Source organism: Aquarana catesbeiana, unplaced genomic scaffold (assembly GCF_042186555.1).
Source record: "Aquarana catesbeiana isolate 2022-GZ unplaced genomic scaffold, ASM4218655v1 unanchor225, whole genome shotgun sequence".
In the NCBI taxonomy this organism is placed as follows: Eukaryota; Metazoa; Chordata; class Amphibia; order Anura; family Ranidae; genus Aquarana; species Aquarana catesbeiana.
In genome coordinates, this window is record NW_027362652.1 from 308,699 (window position 1) to 321,824 (window position 13,126).

At 45.4% G+C, this 13,126-nt stretch overlaps 2 protein-coding genes across 2 annotated transcripts in view; both read left to right on the forward strand.

The window, feature by feature from the left end:
* LOC141121570 (uncharacterized) overlaps positions 1-13,126 on the forward strand; it is a 277,798-nt gene that overhangs the window by 209,659 nt on the left and 55,013 nt on the right. The window lies entirely within an intron of this gene.
* Positions 1-13,126, forward strand: part of LOC141121540 (uncharacterized) — a 59,963-nt gene that overhangs the window by 33,114 nt on the left and 13,723 nt on the right. Inside the window, exon 13 of the mRNA XM_073611161.1 lies at positions 12,785-12,877. Coding sequence (XP_073467262.1) covers positions 12,785-12,877 — 93 coding nt within the window. The remainder of the gene's footprint in view (positions 1-12,784; positions 12,878-13,126) is intronic.

Here is a 13,126-nt window from a genome sequence, read left to right on the forward strand (position 1 = left end):
AGAAAGCATTCGATAGGGTCAGCTGGCAATTCCTCCGATTATCACTACAGCATCGGATTAGGACCCAAACTTTTGGCTAAAATGATGTCCCTCTACTCCACACCCTCTGCAAAAGTTACTGCTAATGGTAAACACTTGGAGACATTTGAGATTAACAGGACCAGACAGGGTTGCCCTCTATCCCCCTTCCTTTTTGCTATAACTATAGAACACTTAGCCCAGCAATTTGAAAGAACAAATCCCTACAGGGTATCCCCACCCCTTCGGCCCATTGGAAGCTCTCCCTATATGCTGATGACCTACTGCTGTATGTGACACAACCGCACATCACCATCCCCTCCTTCCTCCATGAGCTTGATCGATTCGGCTCCCACAGCAACTTTTAATTGAACATAGCCAAAACGGAAGCCCTGAACATATCCTTACCCACCCATGTCCTAACTACGGTCCAACAAAACTTTCCCTTTCATTGGCAAACTAAATCTGTCAAATATCTGGGGACAGAGATCCCTCAGAATTTCCATGATGTCTACCCCCTAAACTTCAGCCCTTTACTGACCAAAATCCGTCAATCACTAGAATCCTGGCACTACCTTAAGTTACCATGGCTTGGTCGCATAAATGTCCTTAAGATGGATATTCTCCCCAAACTGCTCTACTTGTTCCAGGCCCTTCCAATTACCCTCCTGATGTCCTATCTCCGAACACTCCGCTCGCTAGCGATTAAATTTGTATGGCAACGCCACCCCTCCAGATTAAAACATAAAACGTTATGCTCCCGCAAACACACAAGAGGTATTGTTCTCCCTAATTTCAAGATATATCATGCTTCGGCCATATTCTCCAGACTGCTTGAATGGTTCCCACGCCCATTGACCAAACCACCAACGCTGATCGAACAAGATATGGCATGGGTAGACCTACGGGCCCTGCTCTGGGGGTACAATCTCAAATTCTGCACCATGCTTGTGCTTTCCCCATTGACTGCGGCAGCACTGATTTTATGGTACCGCCAACATCATTTGCACTTTCTACCGACCCCAGCCCCTTAACCCCTCTATTTGACAACCCAACACTCCCCGACTACGAGACCTCAGGACGGGTGGGTGGCCATGAGAGAGCAGACTGGCCAATGGCACCCTAGTTTGTTCACGCAACGATGGGCAAATTTATACCACCTGAGGGACACCAACCCCCATACAACAAACTGGTTACCCATGATGTCCTTGACAAGGGAGAAGGAGCTTGGGAAGAATGATGGGGGAATGAGGAAAAGCTTGGGAAAAAATATGGGGAAATAAGGAGGACGTTAGGAAGAAGCCCGGGAAGGAGGAGAAGGAACCGGAATAACTGACAGGGGGTGAGGAGAATTCCAGGAAGGAGGAGGAGCTTGGGAAAAATGAAGAGGAGCTTTGGGAGAATGAGAAGCACAGGCTGTATATGGAATGTGGTGAGAGAAGGAAGGAAGGATGGGAATAGCAGGTTTAAATTAGGGATTTATGAGGGAGTATGTACCAAATGTGTTTTTTTTTTTTTTTTTACATTGGAGAGTGGACAGGTCAATGAAGGGTGTAAGTGTTGTATTTTTGGGGAAGGTGTGGTAGGTTGCATGTTGACAGTTGCAACTAGAGTGTAAAGGGTGGTTGGGGGGTGCATTATGGGGATTTATTGGTATATACAGGGTAGGATGAGGGGCCATAGCTGTGGGATGTGATGGGTGTAAGCTGGAAAAGTGGAGTGTGATGGGTGGTTAGAGGTGCAAGAGAGCTTTTTTGACTGGTGTATGCAGGGTTTAGTAAGGTGGGATCTGTGGTGAGGGGTGATGGCAGAGTATGTTGGGGTGTCATGGGTGTATGCAGGGTATAATAAGGTGTAATGGACACAGAGTGGTTTACAGCCAGTTTAATGCTCGCAGGCGGACACCATGGGAGCAAGTCTCGGCTGATAGTGTGGTGAGGCAGGTGAGAAGGACGCAGTTGGCTCTCTATTATTCCGCTGGATGGCACGACAACTCAATAAAGAAATCAAGGGCTCTTACGGGGCCCCCTACTGGCCGCTAACAGTGTTCAAATGGTCCATCCACCCTTGAAATCGGCTGCTCGGCTAAACCGGGAAAACAATTTTCAGGCTCAGGGAGCAGTTGCTTTGGGCCCCACAACAATGACAAGGCTCAGGGCAACTACCCCATTTGCCCCATGTTAAAGACGGCCCTGGTCGCGGTCTCTCTGTTTTTTGCGAGCCCTGAAGTTGCCTCCCCTGATTTTTTGGATAGCGAGGTCCCGTCCTCTGCCTCTGTAATCACACAGAAGAAAGGGCTGGTGACAGCACTGATTACTTCAATGCGAGCGACACTTAAAATTGAGAACTCTACCTGTCCCCTTTGGCACACACAAGCCAGCTAGCCTTTCCTTACCCGCATACTTTGATAAGTTTAGTTGCAAAGATTAGGAATGGCCAAAGCATCCCTTTGTGGTTCCTAAGAACTTTGCGGTACGCCACCACTTTGATGAGGCTCTTCTGAAGTGGACCTCACCTCTTGTGATAGATATCCCTGTTTTGAGGCTGAATAAAGCAGACATGATACTGGTGGAAGAGTATCCCTCCTTTAGGGATCCTGCAGACTGCTGGATCCAGGATGGAAGTCACGCACCTAATAGGAGACTAAAATGACAAGGCTGGCCTCTCTTGTATCCCCAGCCCAGGCCCCATGGAAGGTGAAACAGAGGGTACTGAGGGACAGGAGGAACACAAGTGGCGGCAGGTGTTGATGGGAAAATTTGCAGCCAGAGATGCGATCCCAGAATGGTTGGCAGAACTTTGGTTCAGGAGCAGTAGCAGCTCACAGTGGTCCAACTGAGGTTAAAGGGTCACTCCCCATGTGCTGCAGGTCCTGGGCACGTGGCTTGTCAGAGCTCTACTTCTAGTCTTGAGACAGGAACACACTGTGGTGAAAAAAGCTGGTGTAGATAGGCAGGCACTTGACGTAAAGCCAGAATCTGAGACAAAAGCGTGGTCACATAGTTTGCTGAGGTCAGCAGCGAGCGAGCAGCAAAGTACAGAATCGTAGACAAGGATGTAGTTAGAAGCAGAGACTGGGTCAGGATCTGATGTCAAGACAGCAACAAGAAAAAACACAGGATACAAGCAGGACACAGGGAACAGCTGAAAAAAACAGTCAGCTCTTAAGCAAGAGTAATATCATCCTTAAATAGTCCGTCTGGCGCCAATGGACACTACGGATGCGCTTGTGCATGCATTCCTGTACGCCTGCACAAGCCAGTTAACTATTCTATGGGCAATTACTTGTGCATGCATGCACAACAGTTGTCTCACAGGAATTCCCTGACAATGGGGGGGCATTGCCGCTGCTTCTCAGGCCCATGGCGATTATTCCAGGCAAGTGGGTCCATGAACTGGTTGTGCTTGGCTAGAGCAGTGTTTCTCAACTCCAGTCCTCAAGGCGCCCCAACAGGTCATGTTTTCAGGCTTTGCATTACTCTGCACAAGCTATTTGATCAGTTTCACTGCCTTAGTAATTACCACAGCTGTTTAATCTGAGGGAAATCCTGAAAACATGACTTGTTGGGGCGCCTTGAGGACTGGAGTTGACAAACATTGGGCTAGAGGATAGAATTTCTTCTCCACCAGAGAAATTATTTCCCTTCAATCTTCACCTTCCACCAGCGCACCTTTGGGCCCTGTGCAGGATCTGCTGCACCAGAGAGTGATAGTCCCCGTGCCCGAGCTGGAATGGTTCTAGGGGTTTTTACTCCAATCTGTTTACGGTTCCACAAAAGGACGGAGTTGGCCGATTTTGGACCTCTATAACCTTGAATTGCTTCATGCAGGTACAGAAGTTCAAGATATAATTCATCTGCTCAGTGGTAGTTTCTCTAAATCAAGGGGATTTTCTGGCATCCATAGACATCAAGGATGCATACCTGCACTTTTCTAACCACGAGGGACATCATTGGCTTCTTCTCTTTGCAGTGGGGGGGCACAAATTATAATTTTTTGGGGTTGGCCTCGAGCCTCCCAGCTATTCTCCAAGGTGCTGGCCCCAGTCCTGGCATTGCTGAGTAAATGGGGAATTGCCGTCACAGGTTATCTGGACAGCTTGCTCCTGTGGGCAGACTCCCAGGCTTCACTGAAGGACGACGTGGAGATCACAATGCACTCCCTCTAGGACTTCGGAAGGGTCTTGAACCTCAAGAAGTCTGCCCTGACCAAGAGGCTGGAATTCAAAGCAAGCCACAGTGTTTTTCCGGACATACAAGCTCTGAAAGCTTTGGACTGCGGTTCAACTACTCTTGTCCCACAACCAGTCCTCCCTGCAGGCTCTGAGTCTTATGGTGTACGGCATTGGACAAGTCTCCCTCTTCCCTGGACAACCAGATTCACTTGGGACGGTTGATGAGGACTTGCTGATGGCTCAAGTCTCCAACCCTACAGGCCATGAAGTCCTTTCTCCCCTTCACTGGATGTGAGTCGCAATGCATGTCAGCCTCTCTGGCTGGCAGGTATCCTGGTTTCGAGACTGGCACTAGATCGTCACACACTACCGCTGCCTTTCTGTTGATGTCGGAGTTCTACTTTCACTATCAGAAAGGAGATCACTGCTCCCCACAGTCTGGTATAATTGGAATCTGTATGACAAAGGACATGATAAAGCAATAGCCAAAATCTATCTTGCTGCATCCAGGACACTAAAGCCCCGTACACAAGATACGAAAATCGGAAGTAAAATTTCGTCCATAGAACAATCTGCCAATTTTTGGATCAATAGTACGGTGCTTTCGACAGCTGATTCAGATTTTCCATACGACAAAAGACAGATTTTTGTGCAGATGCAGACAAATAACATGTGACAACATGTGACAATAACATGTTAAAGACATGTGCAGGCTATAACATTTTTGGTGGATGTGAACACAACGTCCAATTTTAGTCTTCATTAGTTTTTCGTTGGAAAAAAATCGTAAGAGCAAGACTACGCATCATAACTTTTTGAGATGGGAATGAGGGACACCTATCAGCAAAAGTATGCAGGTATAGGACACACCCCTTACCACACCCCCTTAAAGGAAAATTGTGCAAAAAAACAAGATTGGTTAAACCCACAAGTGCTTTTTTTTTACCACTACTATTTCTTTATATTGGCTTTTGGAATTTACAAATGCAGCAATTTAGAAATCAGATGAAAGGTTTAGCGCTGGGAAACACTTTTTGAAAGATAAAAAGTGCATTTTAAAAAACTCTCACCACAAGGGAAAAGCTGCGCTACAAATCTGAGTGAATAAATTAATGAAAAAACGGTGAAAAAGTATACTTCAATACGTATAATCCCATAAAATGGTATATATATATCCACGAATATGACTAAGGATACCAATAAACATATGAACTGCTTGAAGTGAAAAATAAAAATAAAAAATAATAAAAATATATACAGAAAATAGAAATGAAAAATGACATCTTGATGACGAAACGCGTAAGGGTGGCCACTTGGTACGCATACGTCGCTCTATCTTCTGTTTATGCTGTTTACTTCCGGTTTTTGGTAGACGGGCCGTGGAATGCACGCCGCTACCACTTCACTGTCTGCGGCTTCTGGCGTGGAGCCAGCCGGCAGAGAGCTGCTAGTTTTTTTGTTCATAATTTTTTTAATGTAAGCTTGAAAAGCCAAATAAAGTAATCTTTGGATTTATGCTATGAGGCTTTTTTCTTCTCCCTGTATATGGAATTTTATCCCGGTGGATGCCATTAAGATTACACTGGTGACACAAGTGGAAAGAAGTCGGTGAAGGGGACATCGGTCGCTTGGACCATCGGATTTACGTCTACATGCCTATTACCCCTGCAGGGGTTGGGCGTTCCGGTGAGTGGGGACACTAGTGGGGGCTCCATATAGGACGGTTCACACCAATCTCAACAGATACATCCGGAACCATTTGGAGACACATCAGATTTCTGCACAAGGATTTTTTATATACACAGGACATTTTTTGATATATGCATCACATTTTTGATACTTTGGTAATTTTTGTATGCACGGACACTTTTTTTTTAATTTTGTATGCACGGACTATCATTGCTGTGTTTTAGTATTTTTAATATTTTTATTTTTATATATATACATTTTTTTACCATTGCTCAACTTGGTATGTGATCACAATTTCAGATTTTATATGCACAAAAATACTTTTTTATTTCACTTTTTACATGATCACCATTTAGATTTCAAAATACATAATTGGTACAACACCATTTGGATTGTTTATCACTGATTGTTTTTCAGGGCACTTTTTTTAATATATATACATCTTTTATTTTTTAGATTTTTTATTACCTTTGTATATTTTATTTATTTTTCATTTCCATTTTCTGTATATATTTTTATTATTTTTTATTTTTATTTTTCACTTCAAGCAGTTCGTATGTTTATTGGTATCCTTAGTCATATTCGTGGATATATATATATATATATATATATATATATATATATATATATACCATTTTATGGGATTATACGTATTGAAGTATACTTTTTCACCGTTTTTTCATTAATTTATTCACTCAGATTTGTAGCGCAGCTTTTCCCTTGTGGTGAGAGTTTTTTATTATTATTTTAACAGTGAACAGCGCCAATCCCCTATTTCTAATAGGGCGTACACACGGTCGGACTTTGTTCGGACATTCCGACAACAAAATCCATGGATTTTTTCCGACGGATGTTGGCTCAAACTTGTCTTGCATACACACGGTCACACAAAGTTGTCGGAAAATCCGATCGTTCTGAACGCGGTGATGTAAAACACGTACGTCGGGACTATAAACGGGGCAGTGGCCAATAGCTTTCATCTCTTTATTTATTCTGAGCATGCGTGGCACTTTTTCCGTCGGATTTGTGTACACACGATCGGAATTTCCGACAACGGATTTTGTTGCCGATAAATTTTATCTCCTGCTCTCCAACTTTGTGTGTCGGAAAATCCGATGGAAAATGTCCGATGGAGCCCACACACGGTCGGAATTTCCGACAACACGCTCCGATCGGACATTTTCCATCGGAAAATCCAACCGTGTGTATGGGGCATTATAGTTTATAGCATTTGGACTTCACCTAGGTGTTTTCCTTTTCTGGGGGGGGCTGCAGTTCGTATTGGTGTCTGTCCTGAGCGCGGAATACTAATATATATAAAAAAAAGTGCATTATATATACAACTTTATAGATCAGACCAAAATGAGGGACAAATGAGGAGGAGTGAGGGACAGAGGGACATTGCTCCAAATCAGGGACAGTCCCTCCAAATCGGGGACAGTTGGGAGCTCATGATGCGCATGCTCAGAAACTAAAGAACACATGCAAAACTAATCAACACATTACGTCACTTCTGAAGTTGAATTTTGTCGTACGAGAATTTTCGTATGGTGAGTATTCACTTTCAACATGAGACTAGCATGCAACAAAAAAAACCCCCAAAAAACAAACGACCGTTCGTCCGAAAACATAATCGTGTGTAAGAGGCTTTAGGAACAAAGACGAGGTTGTGTTTACACTATGAAAACCTTTTTTCGGGGCTGCAGTTCCACAAGATGGTGATCTCACATACCGAGAGAAAAAGTCCCAATCGAAAACAGACAGGAAGTGATGTCAGGTAAAGACAGGAAGTGATGTCACATAAAGAGAGGAAGTTCCGGGTGAGAGGTGAATTGGGAGGAAGTAGAGAGAAGACATTGCTGGAAGTGGCAGCAGAGGAGGTAATAAGATCTTATTTTCTATTTACACCCAGTAACCCCCCGTCATGTCCGTCCTCTTCCTCCATAGTCACTGTGATGTCTTTTATCTCCAGCAGATGATGATACACACATATATAGTGTGGACACCTAGATTAACCCCTTCAGGGGCAAAACATTTCCCCACTTGGGGGTGCTGAAACATTCTCTTCATGTTAGAGATGTGTCACCTTCTCACTGGAGATGAGATGAACATTCCTGGGTTCGGTGTGAGACGGGTCCACAGAACAGAACTAAAGTTCAGGTGCCGAATCTGAACCCCAATGAAGACAATGGGAGCCTGTGGGTGGGGTCATCTTCGCCCTACATGGGGGGGGGGGGACCTTTCTAGTGTTGCCACCTCATCCCTTTAAACCCGAACACATATGAATTACACAGGTTCTGAGGCTGATTTAATGCAGATAAGGCAACACGTCAGTTCAATTACCACCTTAACCCCTTCCCGCCGACCGTACGTAGATGTGCGTACTCGGCTTTCCGGGGTTATACCGGGATGATGCCCGCAGCTGCAGGCATCATCCCGGTACCATTGTTTCGAGCGGGCGATCGGCTACCCGAGTATAACAACCGATGCGGCTAAAAGCCGCTCGGTTGTTATACCGGAGGAGCTGGAGGGGACATCCCGCCGCTGTTACCGGGCCTCCCGTGCGATCGGGAGGCCCGGTGTCCAATCGGCTGCCTCCGGCGGCTGTGGGCGGGCTGGAACGAAGCTGTGGGTGGCTTCGTTCCAGCCTTCTCATTGTAAATGCGGAAGCGACGTCATGACGTCACTTCCCGTTTACTCGGCTGCCAATGGCGCCGAATTTAAAAAAAGTACACAGTATTCAGAATCGCCGTTTTCGGCGATCTGAATACTTTGAAGTGCAGAGGAGGGATCGGGAGTCTTTTAGACCCCCGATCCCTCCGTAAAGAGTACCTGTCACCACCTATTACTGTCACAAGGGATGTTTACATTAAAAATAATTTTTTTTTTTAAAGTGCCCCTGTCCCCGCAGCAAAGAAAACGCATACGGAAGTAGCGCCCGCATATGTAAACGGTGTTCAAATCACACATGTGAGGTATCGCCGCGATCGTCAGAGCGAGAGCAATAATTCTAGCACTAGGCCTCCTCTGTAACTCAAACCTGGTAACCGTAAAAAAATTTTAAAGCGTCGCCTATGGAAATTCATAGGTACCGTAGTTTGTCGCCATTCCACGAGTGCGTGCAATTATAAAGGGTGACATGTTTGGTATCTATTTACTCGGCGTAACATCATCTTTCACATTATACAAACAAATTGGGGTAACTTTACTGTTTGGATTTTTTAAAATTCATGGAAGTGTCCCTTTTCCAAAAATTTGCGTTTAAAACACCGCTGCACAAATACCGTGTGATAAAAAATATTGCAACAATCTCCATTTTATTCTCTAGATTCTCTGCTAAAAAAATATATATAATGTTTGGGAACTCTAAGTAATTTTCTAGCAAAAAATACGGATTTTAACTTGTAAACACCAAATTTCAAAAATAGGCTTAGTCATGAAAGGGTTAATCAGCCACAGAACCCGTGTAATTAATATGTGTTGGGGTTTAAAGGGATGAGGTGGCAACTCTATACAATTCGCTTATCACTGCCTGGGACCAGGCGAAGGAAGACTGCAGTCAATGTGAAGAATCTAACATTAAGGCAGTTCCCCCAACTTAGAGATGATCCATCAAGCGGAGCTCCAGACTCCTTCAGAAAAAAAATAATGCAAATACTGTAGCTGCTGACCAAGGATGAGCTCCGGTGTGTTCGCACAGCCCACGTGCAGAGCCCGCCAGGAAGTCGGCACAGCGCTGCGCTAATCACAAGCAGTGAGACATTTTACCCGATGCGCGGCTGCAGAGATCGGGAAATGTCTCACTGCTAAGGATGAGCTCCGGCGTGTTCGCACACTCCACATGCAGAGCCCGCCAGGAAGTCGGCGCTGCGCTAATCACAGGCGGTGAGACATTTCTGGATCTCTGCAGCCGCGCATCGGGAAAATGTCTCACTGCCTGTGATTAGCGACTTCCTGGCGGGCTCTGCACGTGGGCTGTGCGAACACGCCGGAGCTCTTCCTTACTCCCTGTGATTGGCGCAGTGCCGACTTCCTGGCGGGCTCTGCAAGTGGAGTGTGCGAACACGCCAGAGCTCATCCTTACTCACTGCCTGTGATTAGCGCAGCGCAGTGCCAACTTCCTGGCGGGCTCTGCACGTGGGCTGTGTGAACACGTCGGAGCTCATCCTTACCGCTGACTTTTAAAGCGGACCTTCAGTCATTTTTGTTTCATCTTTCCATCTAATAAATCTTCTGCACTTGTTGTTGTTTTAACTTTGAATAGTAACATTTTTTTTTTTTGTGCCAGTAAATCCCTTATACAGCCCACTTCCTGTTTCTTGTCTGGTCATTCGCCTAGGCTTATGACATGGTGCACAGCTCTCTCTCACTCTTATGAGAGTTTGCCAGGAAAGGAAGGGGGATGAGTCACAAGAGGGCCAATGAGAGCTGCAGAGCTGGAGGCGTGCTCTGTGTAAATCCAGGAAGTGAACAGGCAGCAGCCTGAGCTGCCCACAGTTAAAATGGCTACAGCCAGACTCAGTGGAGGGAGATTTCTACAGCATATTTGGCAAATACAGAATCACAGTATATATACAATAATATGCAAAGTGGTTGGAGGGAAGCTTCAGAATGGCAAATATGTTTTTATTACAAATTATGTGAGCAGACTGCTGTTCCTTTTTAATATTAAGCCACTTTACCTGTCCACTAATCCAGTGGTGTCTTCACCCCAGCTGTTTTTTTTTTTTTTTTTATCAGCTCTCAGGTGCTGCTGCCGACATTTCTTGTAGGGGAAACCGGAAGTGAAGCCTTGCGGCTTCGCAGCCGGTTCCCTACTGCATATGCGTGAAGTGCGCTGCACTTTATGAATGGCCCGGGGGAAGGAGGAGGGCGGCCGAACTTCCGGGTGACTTTGCTGCAGCGAGATCAGCCAGAAGAGGGAGCAGGTACCTATCAAAACCAGGTACCCGCTCCCCCCGAAAGGTGCCTAATGTGGCAGTGGAAGAGGGGAAGGAGGCAGATAAGCAGAGCTTCCCCTTTTGGGTGGAGCTCCTCTTTCACTGTGTGCAGGAATTAAAGTACAGAGTTCCTTTAACCACTTCAGCCCTCGGAAGATTTTACCCCCTTCCTGTCCAGAGCATTTTTTGCGATTCAGCACTGCATCTCTTTAGATGACAATTGCGCGGTCGTGCGACATTGTACCCAAACAAAATTGATGTCTTGTTTTTCCCCACAAATAGAGCTTTCTTTTGGTGGTATTTGATCACCTCTGTGGTTTTATTTTTTGCGCTGTTAACCAAAAAAGAGCGTCAATTTTGAAAAAAAAGCAATATTTTTTAACTTTTTGCTTTAATAAATATCCCCCAAAAATTTTTTCCTCAGTTTAGGCCGATATGTATTCTTCTACATATTTTTGGTAAAAAAAATCACAATAAGTGTATATTAAATGGTTTGCGCAAAAGTTATAGCGTCTACAAAATAGGGGATAGTTTTATGGCATTTTTATTATTAATTTTTTATTTTGTTAGTAATGGCGGCGATCTGAGATTTTTATCATGACTTCGACATTATGGCGACATTATGGCGGACACATCGGACACTTTTGACACTATTTTGGGACCATTGTCTTTTATACAGCGATCAGTGCTATAAAAAAGCACTGATTACTCTGTAAATGACACTGGCAGGGAAGGGGTTAAACACTATCAAGGGGTTAAGTGTGTCCTAGGGAGTGATTCTAACTGTGGGGGGGAGGGGCTACCTAGGACATGACAGCGATCACTGCTCTCGTTGACAGGGAGCAGTGGTCTCTGTCATGTCACTAGGCAGAACGGGCAATGCCTTGTTTACATCTCCCCGCTCTTCCACTCCACACCGCAATTGCGGGCCGCCAGCAAACATCGAGTTCCTGGGACCCGCGGGCACGCTCCAGCGGCGTGCGGCACTCGTGTGCCCGAAAGGCAGCAAATTTAAAGGGACGTACCTGTACGCCCATTTGCCTGCCTGTGCCATTCTGCCGCCGTACATCTGTGTGCGGCGGTCGGCAAGTGGTTAAAAAGTGTTGTCCCATGTCACTACACACTGTAACTTAGATGTTGCATTAAGAGGGATGTGCTGAGCCAGTCCAGTGTACCTCTGTTACCTGTCGTGCACATAGCGCAGACTTCATGCGTGTTCATTATCAACTCCTTCACTTCCCGTACATATGTGACCAGACCATAGATCTCTGTAACGTGGGTTCGGTTTCTGTTGCTACTGGAAACTGACCGCTAGAGAGGGAACCAGACAATGACTCCTTTGCTACCGGAGGACCTGTACCACGCCTCATGACTGATTGCTTGTAGCTTGTTCCTTCACTTGGTAACACATAACAACTACTCTCTTCTTCTTGTCTTGCTGAGTTGACTCTTTTGTAGTAGTGTATCGTTATACCCCTTTATGCTTTATACTCCTTTTATGCAGACCCTGGTCCTATAGATACACCAGAACCAACAAGTAGCAATATACAGTACCGGCACCTGTAGGAGAACCTTATGGAGTCCCTATTGAACGAGCTCTCCCTGTACCCCGTACATTCACTATCACCATATCCAACACACTGACACTGTGGCTGCCCTCTGGGTTTGGGGAAATACCCTGTAAGCCTTCAGCTTCTGACTCTGCATTTAGGTCTGTTGGTTCTTAATACAGACACACCTGACTCCAGTACTCACTAAGTATACTGCTGCGGATGCCGTCCCTGAAATACATGCTGCTCCCTGTACAGCTTTAAAGTCAATCCCCCAAACCTGTCATTTAAAGTAACCCAATCTACATTTACCACTGGGGGCAGCCCGTCTCCTTATATCCCCAATCTAATATTGTACAACCAATCCCACTCAGATCATTTTCTGCTATCTGTCTACAGAGAGACCCAGATAGACCACATCAATGAAGATGGAGGAGGACCGGAATAACGTGACTGAGAAGATACTAAATCTCACCCTGGAGATCATCTACCTGCTGACTGGAGAGGTGAGGAGGATTCTGGGAGGTCACATGACATCACTCTTATCTCTATTAATAAAACACAGACCTGACCAGAGAGGTGAGGAGGATTCTGGGAGGTCACATGACATCACTCTTATCTCTATTAATAAAACACAGACCTGACCGGAGAGGTGAGGAGGATTCTGGGAGGTCACATGACATCACTCTTATCTCTATTAATAAAACACAGACCTGACCGGAGAGGTGAGGAGGATTCTGGGATTCTAACATGAT